This window comes from Monomorium pharaonis, chromosome 2 (assembly GCF_013373865.1).
Source record: "Monomorium pharaonis isolate MP-MQ-018 chromosome 2, ASM1337386v2, whole genome shotgun sequence".
NCBI lineage: Eukaryota > Metazoa > Arthropoda > Insecta > Hymenoptera > Formicidae > Monomorium > Monomorium pharaonis.
The window spans coordinates 18,830,671-18,850,282 of record NC_050468.1 but is presented as its reverse complement, the minus strand read 5'-3'; the positions used below and the strand labels follow the sequence as shown (position 1 = coordinate 18,850,282).

General features: G+C 29.0%; 2 protein-coding genes across 3 annotated transcripts in view; both read left to right on the top strand.

Moving 5' to 3' along the window:
* LOC105838260 (mannosyl-oligosaccharide 1,2-alpha-mannosidase IA) overlaps positions 1-19,612 on the top strand; it is a 601,715-nt gene that overhangs the window by 335,453 nt on the left and 246,650 nt on the right. For both annotated transcript variants that reach the window (XM_036282748.1, XM_012683690.3), the window contains one exon: positions 7,128-7,343. In XM_036282748.1, the coding sequence (XP_036138641.1) occupies positions 7,128-7,343 (216 nt within the window). The remainder of the gene's footprint in view (positions 1-7,127; positions 7,344-19,612) is intronic.
* LOC105837569 (odorant receptor 4) lies at positions 14,979-17,576 on the top strand. The gene is made up of 3 exons (XM_036282769.1): positions 14,979-16,381; positions 17,194-17,326; positions 17,409-17,576. Exons 1-3 carry the CDS (start codon positions 16,299-16,301, stop codon positions 17,457-17,459), a joined length of 267 nt encoding a protein of 88 aa, XP_036138662.1. The 5' UTR covers positions 14,979-16,298; the 3' UTR covers positions 17,460-17,576.

Here is a 19,612-nt window from a genome sequence, read left to right as displayed (position 1 = left end):
AAAAAAAATAAGACAACGTTGTGCCAAGGGTTAAACAAAAAGAGGTAAGTTTTACAGTAATACTACTTCTAGTTATATATTAAATATATTTTTTACTATTAGAGTTATTTAAATTCACACACACACACACATATATATATATTTATGCGTTATAAATTAAGAAATGATTCAACTTTTTACGTTTTGCCTACTTCGATAAACGTATGCTTTAAGGTGAATATCCATTTCCTGCATTTGAAATGCATATTCAGACCTACATTTTCCGAAAACTCATTTTGTTCACGGTGGTTTTTACTGCTGCCGTGTCGTTCGTCACTGCGGCGTCACAGAAACGGCGGAAATTAAAGAGATTCGTAAGGGAAAACCGATGGGCTCTTTGTTCGTCCTACCACATCAATATTCGTGTTTGGATTAGTGGGTCATAGGTAAAAAAAAGACAAAACCAATTGGAACGATAAGTAAAGATTACTAAAACAAAATTTAAAAAAAGATATATAATTTTGTAAACTAATTAGACTTATCAGTTTATGGAGTATTCAAATAAATTACTCTAAAACGCAGTCATAATTTAGATAAAATCGGCATTCTAATTTAAGTTTTAACATTATTTTTCAACAAAAAATATTTTTTAAATTTGATTAAGGAAATGAAGTTTTTTAGAAGTTTTTTCAAACTTTTACAAAAATGTATCTTTACAAAATTGCAATATGATATTTGCAAGAAGAGAAAATAAATTTTGCTAATTTTTTGAAGTAGAGGATGAGTAATAATAATGCAAAAAGAAAATGTTTTCTATGCAAGATTTTAATTCTCATAGTGTAGCGAGATTAATCAATCGTGATTTTGTTTCTAAAATGAACAAATAGAACTCAATCAATTAATCTTCGAGCAATAGTTGCTAAAAAAGAAAGGAAAATGTGAATGGCAGATAACCGTGTGTAGTGTCAAACTAGATTGACCGGCGCACAAATGTGTCATGTTCCATGACGTACCTAGTATGACTAAGTTGGTCCAATGCAGCCCTCTCAATTTAGAGTTTAATCGATTCTTGTCCTTCGCAGTAACATATGACGAGCAGGTGCTTGTCGAAGAAAAGATCCGATCGTACTTCGATGGGCAGGTTAATTAATTTGATCATATTCAACATCATGAAATGTACATTCCATTTTTTTAATCTGAAAACGAATGAGAACACTATTAATATTTGGCACACATATTAATATTTTATTATTTGATAAGTCTTTTTAACATCACAAATATTTTACATTATCAATATTTTTTATATAATTTATTTTTTAAAATGTAAAACTGAAGAAGATACAATGTAGAAGTTAAATATTTTTTTCATTGATTTTCGATGACATATTGTTCGAATTTTTAAATTAGTTTATTTAAAAATATTTTCCTCATGAGTTTTATTTAAATAATTTCAAATTCCAAATAACTAATATATAAATATATAATAATTAATAGATGAGTATATAAACATTTTATTTTTTATTAGAATAAAATTGTAAGTTGAAATAATACAACAAAATTTATTATGTAAAAAGTATCGACACGTCAGTTTTTTTATTTAGAATAAATCAATTAAATTTACGATTTTATTTTATCGCGCAATACATTATTTAAGTAAAATCTACTTTGATTAAAAAAACTTGTTTATTCATTAATTTGTATTGTTTACATATTGGTTGATTTTTATTTATTTTTATTTATTTTATCATATAATAACTTATTTATATTTTTATTAATTGATACACCCCCCATTCTAATAAAAACTTCTTATATTATAACTTTTCCAACTTTAAAATCTTTTAAAGGTCAGAATCACCAAAAAAATGTTTTTATTTGCTATTCTAATAATTAAAATCAATCCGTTTATCCATTGTTTATAAAAACATGATGAGAATCAGATGAGATCGGATTTTCAAACTTGACGTATCATATGGTTAATTATTTAATAAAAATTATAGTATTACTTAACATTCTTTCGTTAATTCTAGAGCTCCAGCTGCTTTGTTACGATAGTGCGCATTTGTAGGATATATTCTCTTCCTTGCGAATTAACACTTAGAAATTTCATGGGAGATTCCAAGAGCAAGCGGCGTGAACGGCAGCTACGGTAGTCCGACAAAGTCGCATTGTCTATCGAACCGTACAAGTTGGGCACAATGGTGACGGCTTCCTTTAATGAAAGATGCTAGTTAAGGGAGGCAGGATAGGATAATGATAGAAGTATAGAGTTCGCAAAGCAGGGTAGGGAGGCGAGAAGGCGCAGGCTCTTCTGAAGCTACCTTTCATCCGTGGATCTCGCAGAATGGCGCGAGGGAAGAGAAATGGAAATGCCAGTTCCACATCGGCTCCACTTAGCAAAGATTAATTCGCGTTGGTTTGAGAACTCCTATACAATGCTCAACTCGCCTAACAATAATAAACAAAGCTATAATTATTGTAAATCCCGTTGAAGGGTCACAAGGCAACACCATGGATGTAGGATTTCGGGGTCTCTTCTGCTATCTCATCTCGTTTTGTCTCTCTCTCTCTCTTCTCTCTCTCTCTCTCTCTCTCTCTCTCTCTCACTCACTCACTCACTCACTCACTCACTCACTCACTCATTCACTCACTCACTCACTCACTATATCTATTTATCTATCTATCTATCTTTCACGTGACCTTTGTATCTACTTCCTATGCCAACCCTTCTGGAACCAGACACATACATATCTTGGACCGTTTGTACCTAAACTCATTGCATTGAACTGAGTTGTATATGTGCCAAGAGACCCTCGAGATGAGTAGAATTTCCTACAACGTCCTTTACGTAGTGGTTCTCATGGTGTCGTTTGCCCTCACGCTCTCAACTTGAGGTGCATGCAACACGTTGCATGAATATGCATTTATATTTCTTTCTACTGTGCGCTTGGTTTCAATTATACAGTCACGCCTTTGCGCGAGAAATGTATATATTCGCGAGACTTTAAGTATATCTGATAAGCTGTAATAAAATAACGAGAGAAACTCAAAAGGAAAGGAAGATGATAAATTCGATATAAAAGTTTATTATTTTGATAAAAATTTGTATGTAAAAAGATACTATATAAATTTTCAGCTTTTATTCTCGACAACCTAGTCACAGATTCGCACGAGCTTTTGTACAGAACTATTACATTTAATCGCTAAGATACGTCATAAATTTTATTAAGTGCATTTGAAAGTATCAACCGGTAATGATTGAGTGTCATAATTGAACACGTTCTGTTGTGATTATGAGCATAACTCAAGTGCATTAGCTTCTTAAATAATACATTAATTAAAAAATACAGAAGATGAAGTGCTTGCACTCGGCTCTTAGAACTTTGTAAACATGATATACAAATCAACAAATGGAAAAATCGTTAGATATTAAACTTTCTTTATTCGATGTATCTCAGCGTTAAAATGCTGTTAATGAACGGTTAAAGCTCCGTCAGAATTTAAATTGAAATAGATGTTTCTTTTTCTTAATTTTCTTTTACGATTATTTTTTTTCTTATTTCTTTTTCATTGACTAATTGGTATATTTTCTCTGTGTAACATATTACATTTCTTTCTTGTCTCGATTGACTTTTCTTTAAAAATGCAACGCGCAAAATGCGTTCGCTTCTCTGTACGCGACAGGCGCGGTTAGATTTTTATGACGTACGCGCAACGTTTTAAAAGGCTTCATAACGTTGACCCTCGTACGGGCTCACCGTACCGCAGGTAAAAAAGGATATCGCATATACGGGGGCGCGCTCTTCCTGGCGATGGTGTTGGTTCTAGAAAGCACGCGCGTGCTATACACATACGTACACATGTGCGTGAGCGGATGTGTGAGTATGTTGACGGAGGCAGAGGATTTGGGGTGCTTTCACAAAATCACGGTGGGACGCCGACGCGGCGGGACGACTGGGTCGGTCGTGGAGGGCAATAAATAACGTAAATTGAAAACCGCGGGAAATAAAGAGAGGAAATAAAAGCGCCACGGTTAAGTACACTTATACGTGCCCGGTATCGGCAATACACCTGCGCATACGCAGATCCAGCACCGATGCACATTTGTGTGCATCTCCCCTAGAGTATCCAAAGCTTTTGCTTTGTTTGTGTACCATGCATACTCAATCGTCTGACGGAGTATCGCCCCACAAGTCTCTCTTTCTCTCCTTCCTCCCCCCCCCCCTCTCTCTCTCTCTCTCTCTTCTTTCCCCCCTCCATTCCCTATTCGCCAAAGCTGCACCGCTGCTTTTCCTCCCTTCCAGCGTGCATTTTGTTTATTAATGGAAATGCGTGGAGCACAGGCAATTTGAAAGGATATTTTCTCTCTCTCAAAACGCGAGAGAGCTCCCGCGAGTGCTTTGCAGAATTCATATCGTCTACGATGCCCCAGCCTGCCGCGGTTTGTCTGCGCGTGAGTAATGCGTGTAAAATAATGAATTTATCCATAAGCTTGAATTAATTAGAGGCAGATTTAGAATACACGAGTTTCAGAATAAATCTTCGCATTTTTCACAAAACGGCGTGTCAGAAGAAAAAAAAAGTTGAGAGCTAGAGAAAAAGATATCCCCAACTCTATGCGGTAGATTTAATTTTTTTTATTTATTTTATTCCCAATTTTCGAATACATTCGATGCCTCACAGCGTGTTGTTCCAGTTCCAAACGTAAATAAGTAAAAATAAATTTTGCATAATTTTATCACCGATTAAAATAAACGTCTTGCGCGCGTATTTCACGCGACTGGTGCGTCGCTTTTTCCATACTGGTGCTTACTGCTTAACCACATTAAATGGTTCTAATGGATTACTCTCAGATTACAAAAGCGAAAAAAGAAACGCGGTTTTCCGGACGAGTCGGGGAGAGAATCCGGTTACCACGGAAGTGACGTAACAAAGAGAGAATAATTGAACGAGACCACACGTCCGACACGAGGTTTTGCCTTCTCCTCGTCCGCCTTGCATCTTCTCCCTTCCTTCGCCATTCCCTTTCGCTTCTCACCATTCCATTTCGATCCGCCGACCGACACCGAGGCTAATGGTTTAATCCTAACATGGATGTTAACCAGATTACCAGCTACAGGTCCGACATGTGCCGTGCATTCGCCGTGGTTTCTATGGAACAAATTATCCACGATTACATGGATAATGACGGAAGGCGTTGAACGAAGCACGATGCCGCCGTCAACTCGGCCGTACGCGATCGTCCTCTGCAATTTTCTGCATCGTCAAACTGCTTTCTAAGCCGACGTAATAACGCGACACCACCGCCTTTTGAGCTTCACGGAATTTTGCATCTTTACTGCGAGACAGTTCGCTTTCCAACGTCTCTACTCTCGCGCGGTTATTACAAGCTTATCATATCCTTCGAGATTGGATAATTTTAACGTATCAATAATAACGCGAACGTATCGTTATTTCCGCTTAATGTGATTATATTGCGAAAAGTCACAGGAAGTAAGTCCGATTCACATTTTTAAAAGTGCTTTGGGGCGTAGGTAATTTAAAATAACACGCATTTCTTTTTTACTGTCATCTCGTGGTTCTTCGTGCTTTCTAATTTCCGCTTTTTTATTACAACTGCAGTCAAAGAGAGAGAGAGAGGAAGAGAGAGAGAGAGAGAGAGAGAGAGGGGGGGGACCCTTCTGGTAATGCTACTGGCCAGATCTTTTTGATATTATATTGCCCCTAAATTATGCCATCATAAAAATGTGATAAAGCGACCATGACCGCTCGGCAAATGGTTCGAAAAATCAAGAGAAGCGGAAATAACGGTCAACGAACAGACAGAACAATGTATTTGTTATTCACGGAACCGTTTACGCAGCGTGTTCATCATTCTAAGTCCTAAAGGGTCACTATTCTTGATGCTTCGGCTGCGCCTATCATTAATCATATAAGGCAGATTCCAAAATTCTAGAACATTGACTATTATTTGATATATTTTTAATTTAAGAATTAATTTTTAATATGTGATGCCGTGTATTAAGAAGTGCTAAATTTTTTGAAAGCTTGAATTTTTGTGTTGAAGAAAGAGCAGAGTTTAAAAAAAAGATACAATTTATAATAAAAGATAAGGCCTCGATAGATACTACGTGTAGTCACTGTTAATATCTTCGTTATTGAGAGATATTCTAGATTATTAATAGAATCATTTGTTTAATTACCCGCAGTTATGTAGTGGTGTTAATATCCCAATACATAACAATTGACATTTGTTATAAAATATTTTTTTACTTTTGAACACTTTGAAACTTTTTAAAAGTATACTTTAGCGTTTAATTGAACATTTTTTCTCTCTTTTTTTTTTTTTTTTACTTAGGCGTATTATATCACACGAATATATTTTGAATGTTTTTTTATTTTACATTTTATTTGTTTATATTATCCAATATATTTGACTATACTTAACTATACACATTTCGAGTCATACAAAATTAAGTAACAGCATGGAATTTTATGTGCCTGAAATGTGCTGATGTTTCAACAAATTTGACACGGCTTCTTTTTTGAAATTTTTCTATTGAAATAAATATTTAATAAGTTAATTGTAGTTTTACTGCTAATTTTTACATTTCATATACATAGATGTTTAATACTCTGCAATCTGAAGAAATTATATGTACGTACATATATTTGCAATATAATCTGCAATATTTTTTATTTATTTTAATTAAATATATAATTTTACAACTCTGTGTTTTTTTAAATAAAAGTTTGTTTTCGTTGGGGCCTGCGTTTATTTTTTAAATCTATAATATTTTAATGAAGGGACCAAATTACAATCTCTGTTTCTTTTTGATCCATTATGCAGTGTTGTTACATTTTTACAAATAACATCTAAGTATTAGATATTTTATAATGTTGAGTCTAGAATCGATGGAACAATATTTTAGCAAATGGAAATGTTAAGTTTTTAAGTTTAAAAATTGATTATTAACAAAGTTATTGTACAAAATGTAAATAGGAAACTATAATCCTATCTTATTTTTTATTGATCATAACAATTGTATGATGGCTAATTAATAGTATTTTGCGTAATTGTAAAACAGTAAAAATATTTTTATTTCAATGAAAATAAATAGTTTACTTTAATTTTTTGTATCTTTTTGCAGATGATGAAGCATGGTTGGGACAATTACGTGCGATATGCATGGGGGAAAAATGAATTAAGACCAATCTCAAAGAGAGGTCATAGTGCAAGTATCTTCGGGGCCTCAAATATGGGCGCAACTATCGTCGATGGACTTGACACTCTTTATATCATGGGTCTCCACGATGAATTTAAACAAGGACGCGACTGGATTGCTGAGAATCTGGACTTCGATATCGTGAGTACTATTTTCTGTTGCATGCTATATTTGTATATTTTTCCGTAACATTTATCAATGATATCCTTACAAGACAATCACTTTTAACAAATTGTACTGTGAGTCTTTTAAAAGCTGTATAAAAAAATTGTATTTTTTAACAATCAACATAAATCTCATTTTATAAAACAGCGTTTTCTTATATACATATATAAAATATGTAAAGTATGTGGATAAAAATAAATGATAAAAAAGGAAGAATAAAAAAAGGTTAACTGACTATTTAAAAAGCGAAAGAAAATTAATGATTTTTTATTCTAATATCAATAGATTAAAAATATATTAAAATATATTAAATTAAATATATTTTTATAAAATTGTATACACACACACACATACACAGCGCACTTAGTGTACACTAAAAAATCTTTGATGATACTAATCAAATTTAGTGAGTGAATTAATTTCAAGTATTTAGTAATATTTTTAGTAATATTTTATTTAGTATAAAATTTATTTATATTATAAAATTTTATTAATAGTAAGCACAGCTACTAAATATTACCAAACGTTTATTTATTTTTACAGTAATTAAATATTTAATTAAAATTATTTTACCAAAACTTAGTAATTGTCATCTAGGCTTGAGTATTATTATTATCAAACTTTTTCGGTGCATAATTTTATTTGTTAAGTATTTATTTTAATCGTCATGTGGGATTTGGGAGTTGACGTTGATCACGAAAGGATTTAACTATACTGATAATATCTTTTTTTTTGTATTAAATTTATTCCTCCTAGAAAATTATAAAATAATTTCTTTCCATGAAAGGTAAATTATTTTAATTTCAGTTTTTTTAAGAATAATATAAAAATTCAAATAACAGGCATATATTATTTTTATTATAACATTGTATTATTTTTATTATAATATTTTATATAATCTGAAAAATAACTTCGTAAGAGCAAAACGTAAATTTCAAGTTGTATTTTAAATTTGCAAGCACGTTTTTTTCTGTGCATATTTCTTTGAAGAATTTCTGCAGTTTTCCTTTCCATGACTGTAAAAGTACCGCGATGTCTATCTAAGTGAAGGTATCACGATGAAAGTTCGACATTCGCCGACATGCGTCGAAACCAATTTCGTCCTGAGTCAACTTACCTGACACAGCCATGTCATCGTCTCCTTTTTCGCGGGCCCCAACGGAAGCGAACTTTTGATATAGGCCCGCGTCTGCATACACTATTCCTCCTCTGCATCATCTTTCCTTTACTTTTGCGTTATACAACATGCCGGAAATGTGTTTGCTTGAAGGAGGTCCCGTTTTGACGAGATGTCGAAGACACCCTTCGATTTTCTTTTGGCGCGCGCGACCTATTCAGATAAAATTTAATAAAGAAGTGGAATATTATTTTATTAATATTTCCAGATGGAAGTTTAATTATATATTTATCTCTTTCTACATTTTGAAACAGATATCAAAATTAAAATAGGTTTTTTTCAATAAGATTTGAACCGTCCGTAAGTTCGTAATTATAAAATTTTGTAATCACAAGCAAAGTTATGCCGTACATTTCAAGATATGGATTGCTTATGCATTATTTATATTATGTTTACATGAATCTTTTTATGTAAACAATACAAGCAATGTAAAGTTATATGAATTGGGTAATGTAATACAAAAAGAATAATTAAGTTATAAGATAACTTATAAAATAAGTATTAATATAAAATTAAAATATATAACAATAAAAATTAAAAAACAGAGTTTTTTAATTTTTATTGTTATATATTTACATATAAAATTATATCTTTTACGATTTTTAATGCCTGATTTTTGATACCTCTTAGATCATTTATAAATTATTATTTATACATATAGATGATATATAAAACATAGTTTATATAATTTACATTGAAAAAGAGAAAGAGGGGCGGGGAGGGACAAAGAAAAAATCTAGAAACAATATACTTTTTTTAACTTCTACGTAAATTTAATATAATTCTTCGTAATTTTGGAAATCGCAAATGTTCAACTTTGTCACCGCATAAGTACGTTATAACCTTGATGGAAAACGAGAATCCTATCTTTAAAGAACAGGACCACACTGAAATATCTCAAATCCCCGACTAAATCCAATATTTTCTCAATAAGTTATCACAACGGATTATTTTGTAGGACCCAAATTGTCAGCTTAAAGTTCCGACATAAAATATTTTATGATGACATCAAATATTCTCTTCGTGCGACGAATGATAAAACATAAAAAATTACTTAACAATATAAAATCTTTCTTAAATATTTTTGCGAATTAAAAATTTGTAAATAAAAATCTTTGAAATTTATTAAACTTTTGAAAATATGAAAACGCTCGTATAATTTTCTAATAATAAATATGATAAATAGTTAATAGAAATATTTTTATTTTTTCGTTTTTTAAACTGTGTAGTTATACGTATACTTCTTTACAAAAATTTTTCAGAAACAATACAATGAATTGTAAAATCTTGTGAACTACATGTAAAATAAAAAAAATATTTTTTTTGTTCTTGGTGTAATCAATTAATAATAATTGTAGACATATAATATACATGTACAATATATAACATACATGTATAACATACAATATATATATTTATATATATGTATAATTAATTATATACGAATATACAAGAATAAATTAAATATATTACGAAAAATTATGTTTTAAGTTTTGTTAATATGCAATTATGAAACTAATTGTACGGAGATAAGATATTGGATAAAACAGAACACAAGTGTTTATTTTATGCTACGAATTGATTAAATATTATAATTTTTATTGAAAAACTCAATGGGATTTGAAAATTCTTGTCAGTGATTTATTTCAATCAAAAAACTTGTGTTCAAACTGAAAAGATTAACGATTTTGTTGTTATTATAACAAAGCCAGATCAAAAAATGTATATTTTTAAATAACATTGCAAGAAAGCATCGATTTTACTTCATCTGTTGAATAATTAGTTTTGCGTATATATTTTATTTAACATTTTTGCCATTAAAATAAGAAAATCAATAATTTTTAAAGACATGATACCTTTAAAGAAACTCTGATAATATCATAAACAACATATTTACAAGCGTTTAATTAACTTAATCGTTATGTAAATCGATGTCTGTGGTATTTCTCTGTCGGTGCGTGCGGGAAGAATAAACTTGAACGTTTTCGCGTTGCAGTTTCGTAAGTACCGAGCCAGGAAACTTAGTCCAGTTTATCTAAAGTTGGTAACAGCCTCCTGTACCCTCCGACTCCTCAAACTCTTCTCTCGCAATGTTCCGTTGGATTTCTAAGTGGATAACTTGCTGTATTAGCTGCTTTCGGCTTGCGGTAACCGGTGTGTCAACCGTGTTAGAAGTTATGCCTATTGTTTCGCGGCTGTTTCTGAAACTCTTTCGTCTCTCGTATCATTTTGGCTGCAAGAAGTGCAAAGTTACATCAGGGTATATTAGATATTATTCTACGATTCTTATTCATTCATAGTTGACTTATTTTTGTTTACACATGTACAAAAAATACAGAGAAATAAAAGATTTCATGTAAAGTAAGTATTACAACGATCGAGCCAATCATTTGCATTACAAATACATATTTGCATATTTATAATTTCAAATCTTTTTAGATATTTACAATTTTATATTTTAATTTTTTATAAACATTTTTTAATTTTATTGAAATCTTAAAAATATTAAATAGAATTTCTTCTTTAAGACCCGTTTCCACTAACATAGATTAACTTTAATCTCAGTTTAACTTACTTGTTATCTCATTCTAGTTTCAAAAATTAGAAAAAGATAAAGATCAAGTTGAACTAAGATTAAAGTTATTCTACGTTAGTAAAAGTGGGACTAACTAATCATTTAGAATATCTTTGTTGTTTTTAAGGATTTAAAAAATATAAGAAAAAAATTGTTTTAAAGACAAATATTACAATTAAAAAATTTTCTCAAAATTATATTTTTTAGATTTGGAGGTCATTTTTATTTTTTTAAATGGCATATGAATTTTTTACATAATATAATTTTTTCAATTATTTAGCATGTTAAAATATTAAATTAGCATTATTGAAAAATTAATGACTCATTTGGAAATGTTTACCTGGAAATATTTTATATACTTGACGTATTTTGACATATATGTATATCTGACATATTTTAACGTAAGATATAAAATCTTCTAAATCATTTATTTCTTTACAATTGTACCTTAACATTTTTATGCACATATTAATGAGAGGAATTAATTGATATGAAAAAATACACAGTTGCTTTTTGAAAGAACATATAATAGCATATTGTAAATTTTATAATTTTTAAATAATATTTATTTTTTTGAAACAATTTTTTTTTAACATTTTTTTGTTAAAAATAACAAATATTTTAAATATTTAAAGTTAGAGGAAATTTCCTGTATACAATTTAATTAAATTATATTTATTAAGAATTATAAGATAAATATTAACATAAACTTATTCGGACATTCGAATATATCTTATCATTATTCGTATACAGAATTACCTCTAAGATTACATATTATTGTAATCAGAATTTAAATTGAAAAAAATAAGGATAACTAAAAGATATCTTGTATTTCAAGCACGTTTAATAAGAATGATAAAGGCAGAATTAAAAGGCGGCACGGTAACGATTTATCTCAATTATTCACGTCTGGTCAGTGAGATAAAATCCAATGATCGATTTGAGAAAGAAGACCAAAGAAATACTGTGCAACACACACACACACACACACACACACACACACACACACACACACACACACACACCAATATATATACAAATATATTGCTTGCAATGAAATTTATACAAGAATGAAAACAGTGCAACTAGTTAGCAACTAATTAAATCTAAAGTAATCCACCGCATTTAATTAAAAAAAAATTTTTTTTGAGTATTAACTTAATTTTAAGTAGGCACAGCCTCTATTTTTTACGAATCGGTTGGAGCAACAAAATTGGGAATGAAGCAGTTAATTAGCAACAAAAGAGCACTAAATTTCTATATAAGTTTTATTCGATAGTGCTAAAGTGGCTGTGCCAACTTTATAGACGTAGAGCATACAGCTTTCCAACATTTTAGCAACATAATTAGGAAATAAATATAAAAACTTGAGAGAATTGCTTATTCATTTGAATAAAAACACTTAAGTGAAAAAATATGTTATGTATATTGTTTATAGTTTATAGTATGTATTTTATATTTTTATTTTTTTTTACTTATAGAATCGAAGTTATATATAATCCTAACAATACAATGTAAAAAGTCGCATTTTATCTCCGTAGAAACAAATTTAACCACTGTTTCATCTAACGTACCTGTACTCAATATGTCTTTCTTAAGCTTTGGAAATTTTGTAATTTTTTAATAAATACGAAATTGAAAACTAAGGGTCAGATAAAAAATAAGAAATTTTGTATTTTATTTTGGAAAAACATAAAATAATAAGATTGATTTTTCTAAAAAAGGAAGTTTATAAGTATATTTATATGTTTTTGTCGCATTTTGCCTTTTCTTTAAAACAAATACACACATTAAAGAACACTGCATATTTTGTTGTTATAATTACGCATAGTAGTCTTGCACTGTGCATTCACTTGTTGCAAAACCGTTTCTTTTAATAACTTCATATAAACATTTATTTTAATACCTTCTACAAAATGCATTAAATAAAATTATCTTTTTTTACAAAAATTTTTGTTAATAATTTTGTTAACGTAAATTTTTTACAAAATCTATAATAAATAGCCGTTTTACAAGCATAGTAGTTATGATATGCGTACATTTGATTTACATTTTAAAGTTTGATGCAAGTCGAGAAAGACATACTATATGATGTATCGAAATAAACTTTCTATTGCTAAAGAAAGAAAGCTATAACATGCTACGCATATACATTATATTTAACCATACGTTAAAACACAATATTCTCAATTACAAATTGAAGTAATTTAGTTTAATTTGCATTTGCCTATACCATGGACATTTTGCTATTCGAAACATATAATCGATTTTTTTACACAGTTGTATTATCAGCGTATGTAAAAACGTATGTGTCTTAAAATTCACAGAATTTTAGATAGAATAATTCCACAATATAAAGATCTTTTTTATATAATGTCACAGTCATTGTGCCAAACGCGTGCTCTTCAAGAACGCTATTACAAAATCTATCGAATTATACTTAAGACTCTTGGCTTATGGCCTTATCAACAGACGTACCTCACACGGCTACACAAAGTATTATTTATTGGTATCTTGTTGTCATTTCTTCTTGTTCAGGTACGTCAAGTCTCGTATTTATAATATACATAATTTTTATACTATAATTTACTATAATTTAATTAATTAGTGATATTTTTTGAATGTGCATATTAATAAACATTTTTGTATGTATTAAGAAATTAATTTACCTTTTCTTACATTTTTTATAATGTCCATGATATTTTATTCACAAGATTGCAGATTTTTATACAAATGTTAAAAAATCTTGTTTCTTTTATATGATGAAATAAATTCTATGTCATTATGCACAGAATACATTTCAAAGTAGAAAAAATATATAGAAGCTATAAACATTACATATTTTAAATGTTGTTTTTAGTTGCTGGTATTCATTACAAAACAATGCAATGTAAATCTTCTCTTAAAGGTTTTCTCTTTTATTTTTCCTACAATTTTTGTTACAATAAATTATGTTATTTTTATCATTCAGGCAGATGATGTAAGTTAAATAAAATAAATTGTTTATTTAAATGTTTTGTTGTAACATTTATAAAATAAATTGCTTTTTAAATATTGATAAGTAAAAATAATTATTTAACAAATAGTTGAAAACGCTATTTAAGCAAATCCAAGATGATTGGAATTTATTGAAAGATAAATTGGAAATTGATATCATAGTAAAATATGCTTATAACATGAAACTATTTACAATATCTGTAATCGGTAAGAATATGAATTATCATAACGTATTTATATTATATATAATTTTATTTTATAATACATTTTTTTATTCTTTTGTATTAATAAAATAATAAAGGTTTTAAATATATCTAAAATAATTTAAATAATTTGAATTAAATTTAATATTTCTCAGTGTATTGTTATTTATCCTTATTATGTGTCACAATATTACAAAGTTTTCCGCTAATCCTGAATATTATACTACCATTAAATAAATCACGGCCGTTTGAACTCATAGTGCTCACGGAATACTTTGTTAATCGCGAAAAATATATTCACTATTTATTATTACATGAATTACTAACTGCTTACATAGCATTGATTATACTGTGTGGCCTTGGTGTGATAATCCTAATGTCTTTGATGCACTCATGTATACTGTTCAAAATTGCAAGGTAATGTAAAATATGTTTTTTTATTTAAACATTTATTTTCATTAATATATTGAAGTAGATTTATATAGTTATCGAATAGAGAACGCAGTCGACAAAAGTGTATTAATAGTTCCTAAAAGAAAATACCTTCTTTATCAGAGGATTGTACATGCGATTACTATGCATCAAAGAGCCATTGAGTCGGTATCTTTATATTTTTATTATAACATTTTTTATAATAAATAACTGAGACTTGGATGTTTATGCAATTTTCTATGTCGCAGAGCATTGCATGCAAATGTGTGTGTGTGTGGGGGGGGGGGCATGTGCGCGCGCGCATGTGTATGTACATTCAAAAAAGAATTGACGATTGTCACATACACTCACATACAACGCTTTGCGTATGACACAAAAAATCGCACGAATTTTTGAATCCTATACATAAAATCGAGATCCCTATCAAGCTAGTCCCCGCTCCCTACCAGCGCAAAAAAATCCGCACATATATAAAAATTTCGTGCTCTTTTGTTGCTAATTTGTTACCCTATTCCGAATTTTGTTGGTTGAACCGTTTGGCAAGAAACGGCGTTTGAAAGGGATAGGGCCTGCTTGCCATCAAGCTACCCTTCCCATAATAAAAAAAAAATTCAAATTGAAAAAATGAATACACCAGAATTTGTTTCTTTTTTGTTGCTCTAAGATAGCGCAAACATTTTGCAATTATAACATTGTTTAAGATATGCTCATATCTACTAAGTATTGGTATAAAGGTTTTTTTTTTAATTGTCGCATTTCCAAAATGTTTTCATGCTATTTTGGAGCAACAAAATAGCAACAAGTTATGATATACGCATTTTTTTATTTGAATACTCTGAATATATTTTTATGTATAATACTGGGGGGGGGGCAGCTTGACAAAAATTCTGGCCCCACAACACAAGAGAAAACCAATGTAGAGCACAATTAAAAAATTGCGCAAAAAGATTGCGCAAAAATTTGTTGCTTTTTTGGTGCTCCAAGATAGCGTTAACAAATTTCGGAAAAACAAAATTGTCTAAATAATACCATTTTAACAAATATTAGGTATGTGACTTATATAGCTATGATATAAAAGACTTCATTATTCGAATGATCGCGGTCTTAAAATTTTCTGTGGATAATGCCTGTTCAATATTTGGAACGCTTGATTTTGTTGTTTGATAATAAATGGGGATAAATAAACAATTTCTCTATGCGACCACTACGCGGCGTTATGTGCTACTTCATACCCTGACAGATAGTCGAAAGATTTTGTTGCTCGAATGAACGCGGTTTTAAAATTTTCTGTGGACGTATATTAATTTTAATATTTAATTTCTCCTTAAAGGTATACTGACTTTATAATTTCCGTTTATGCGACGATTCTTTCTATTTTGATCGTAGTTGGTGTTTCCTCTTTAAGTATCAATCTTTTTCAAGTGAGTAAGTTTTTCTTTCTCTAATTTATTACTAATCGCTTAATAATTAATATTTTATTCTAGCTTTTTCAACTTATAACAATACAAAAAGATATTTGTAATATATGTGTAACTGTTATACTTATAATGTGTCATTTGACTTATATGTTTATTCTTAATTATGTCGGACAAGAAATAATAAATCATGGATTACAGTTTTTCAAAGCAAGGTAGGTGCTTTATGTTTCCAACATTTTTTAGATTATTTTATATTATTCTATATTTAGAATATCATATTATGTAGATTTATCGTTTAAATTTGGTTAAGGTGGTTCGATACCGACTCTCTTATTGTTAGTCAATGGCATCACTAATACGAAACTTTCTTAAATTCATAGAAGTGATCCCTAAATTCATTTAATATCTTGTTGACAATTTTCCTGATGTTTTAGTTGATTTTTATTATTTATTTTGCAACAATTGGAAATTAATTTATTACTTGATTGATGCGCAACGCCGAGCATTGCGCACGCGTTAGCGTCTTTTACTAGCAGAAAGATATTTGCTAGCAGAAATATGCTGCATGCATAACCTCATAAACTACATTTTTGCGATTCAATATCTTTGATGTTTGTTCGAGAAACTCCTATATAACTTATATCATTGTAAAGTTGTAAAGTGATTTTAAGTTTTAATGGTTAATTTTTGAATTTGCGAACCAATTTTTTTTGAAAGTTATTATATGACTACTGTAAAATATTGAGAAATCCATAAGAGCAACAAAGACAACAAGCTAAAAAAACAATTTTCAAACAGCTTGTTTTTCAAAATTTTGTCGGCAACATGAACTTAAATTTCAGGAGAAGATGCATTTTATATTAAATAACAACTTCTCCAAGTCTTATTTTAATCTCTTTTGTTTGATTTTGGTATTGAACTACCTTAAACAGTTATTGTACATTGTATTTTTCGATATTTTTTTAAACTCTTTCTATTTTTTTTTTTATTTTAAATTGACTTTTAATGTTGAAAAAAATTGTAGCTATAATGGTTTATGGTATAAAGCACCTTTGCATATACAAAAATTATTATTATTTATAATGCAAAAAGGAACAGTAAATACTGTTTTTATATGTGGCAAAATATATGTTGGATCCTTAGAAGGCTTTGCTACGGTAAAATAAAAATTTCGTTAATAATACAAAAAATTGAATTTTAATATTTATATAACATACAAAATAATTTCTTATCTTTCAGCTTACAAGTACGGCAGTATCATACTTTACAATGATTTATTCTGTGCGATAACATATTGAAAAAAAACTTATATTAAGCAGAGTTTTATCAAATTAATAAAATGAAATAAATTATTATAAAATTAATTAAGATTTAGAACAGAATTGATTAAAAATTCCATCGAATATTTAATAAATATATCGTGCTAAATTTATTTTATTACAAAAATTTTATTTAAAAAATTATTAAAAAGATATGCAATATAAAATATAATGTAACTATAATATTATGTTTTGATATAGGAGATCGGACAGGAGATCATAATAATTGTCATAAACAATGATATATTTTGGAATATATTTCAGATTTTTAATATAATTATTCCTAAATATTAACGTCACTAACAAGGGAACGGACAGAACTGTCTCTCACCGATTTTAATGAGCTTTGGATATGTTGTAGAACATAAAAAAATATTAGACCCATATTTTTTTAATCTGCGTATCTCGACGTTTAAGGATTGAAACCACCCCTTGAATATAACGCATTTTTTCGTTTTTAGCGAATATCTTTGAAAATATAAGGTTTATGAAGAAATGTTTTATACAAAAGTTTTATGGCATTTTATACTCTTTACAATAGTATATTTAGATTTTTCAAAAATTTTAAACTTTTTAATTTATCCCAGCCCCACCCCTTTTTTCAACATTTTGAAAATTTTGTAAGGACAAAAATTAAAGAGCATTAAAAGCCGAATCCATCTATATATAATAATATATGGGTTTCATTAGTCTCAATTATTGGCAAAACGAGATGATAATCTCGTGCTATAGGCGCCGCGCTAGAAGTTGCGTTATTTCTTTAGACGCGTCACATAATTCAATAACTACCTCTCCTGTGTGTATTTTTATATTAGAACATAAAGACGGATTAATCTTAATTACATAATACCCAACGTATTACACGATTATAAAGCATAAATGCATATACGAGTATATAACAAAAGTAGCATATATATGCGTATGTGCGTACGTACATTTTTATTGTTATAAATACGAATATAGATTAATATAAAGCAAAATATTTTTTTAATATTTAAAACTGCAAATACAATATAACGAAATGTACAATATCAAGAGAAAAGTATAAAATATAAACTGCAATAACTATTTGCATAATTATATTATTTACACTATATGCACATAGCACACTCTGATAATAAAGATAATATAATTATATAATTTAATTTAATGAGTTTGAAAATACATTTATATATACGTTGTATATATAAATGTATTTATATATACATTTATTGTGTACGGATGTATATACATATACATTTTGCATACGACACGGGCGAATAAGTTTAATATTAGTGTTCATAGACGGGCCGCTTGTTCTCGCGCAGGCGCATCACGTGAGACTTCAATAAAATATCCATTAGTAATAAGAAGATCTTTGATCCCTACAATTTTTTTTGCAAATTTATAAAAACGTTAACACATTTTATATATTTAACACGCACGCATATATTTGCATATTGTTTGCATGTATATTTGTGTATATTACCATGAATATATTATGAATTACAATGAATATATATTGTGTATATTACCATTTGTGTATATTTTCATGTCCGTTTTTCTGCTATCATTTGGTTTTCTAATCGTAGGTGATATTAATTCTGTAGCCTTTACTCTTTTCATAGTAAGTGATGCTTTTTTCTATTATATTTAATTTTGAACTGGTTTTTAAAGAAGAATCTGTAAATCAAAATTCTTTCAGTTAGTGACATTAAATAATAAGAATAGCCATTTATTATTATAGGTCATTTATAGCCATTGTATTAGTATTTATATATTTAACTTATATGTTTGTTGGTAATTACTACGGACAAGCAGTAATTGATAATGGAACAAACTTGTTCATAGCCACGTAAGTACGATAAATATATATAATATTTTGTATAATTATTTTATATATAATAGATTCTGACTAGATCCACTAACTTTATTCTTCAAATTTTATTTAAAAAAACTTCACTGTTTTGATATTTTTAAAAGTATGCAATTAAATTAACTGTGATATATATAGTTTACAAAATATCTTTTACTTTTTATTAGTTTAAAATTAAATTTATTTTAAAAAATACGTATAATGGATTATGGTACTTAGCGCCATTACTCTCTAAATTTCCTGGAGTGAAACATTACTCTAAAAAAGTG

Coding starts and splice junctions, on each gene's coding strand:
- LOC105837569 (XM_036282769.1), top strand. CDS start 16,299: ATGTGTCATTTGACTTATATGTTTATTCTTAATTATGTCGGACAAGAA. Junction 16,382..17,193: donor TTACAGTTTTTCAAAGCAAG/GTAGGTGCTTTA, acceptor AAAAAATTGTAG/CTATAATGGTTTATGGTATA. Junction 17,327..17,408: donor CCTTAGAAGGCTTTGCTACG/GTAAAATAAAAA, acceptor CTTATCTTTCAG/CTTACAAGTACGGCAGTATC.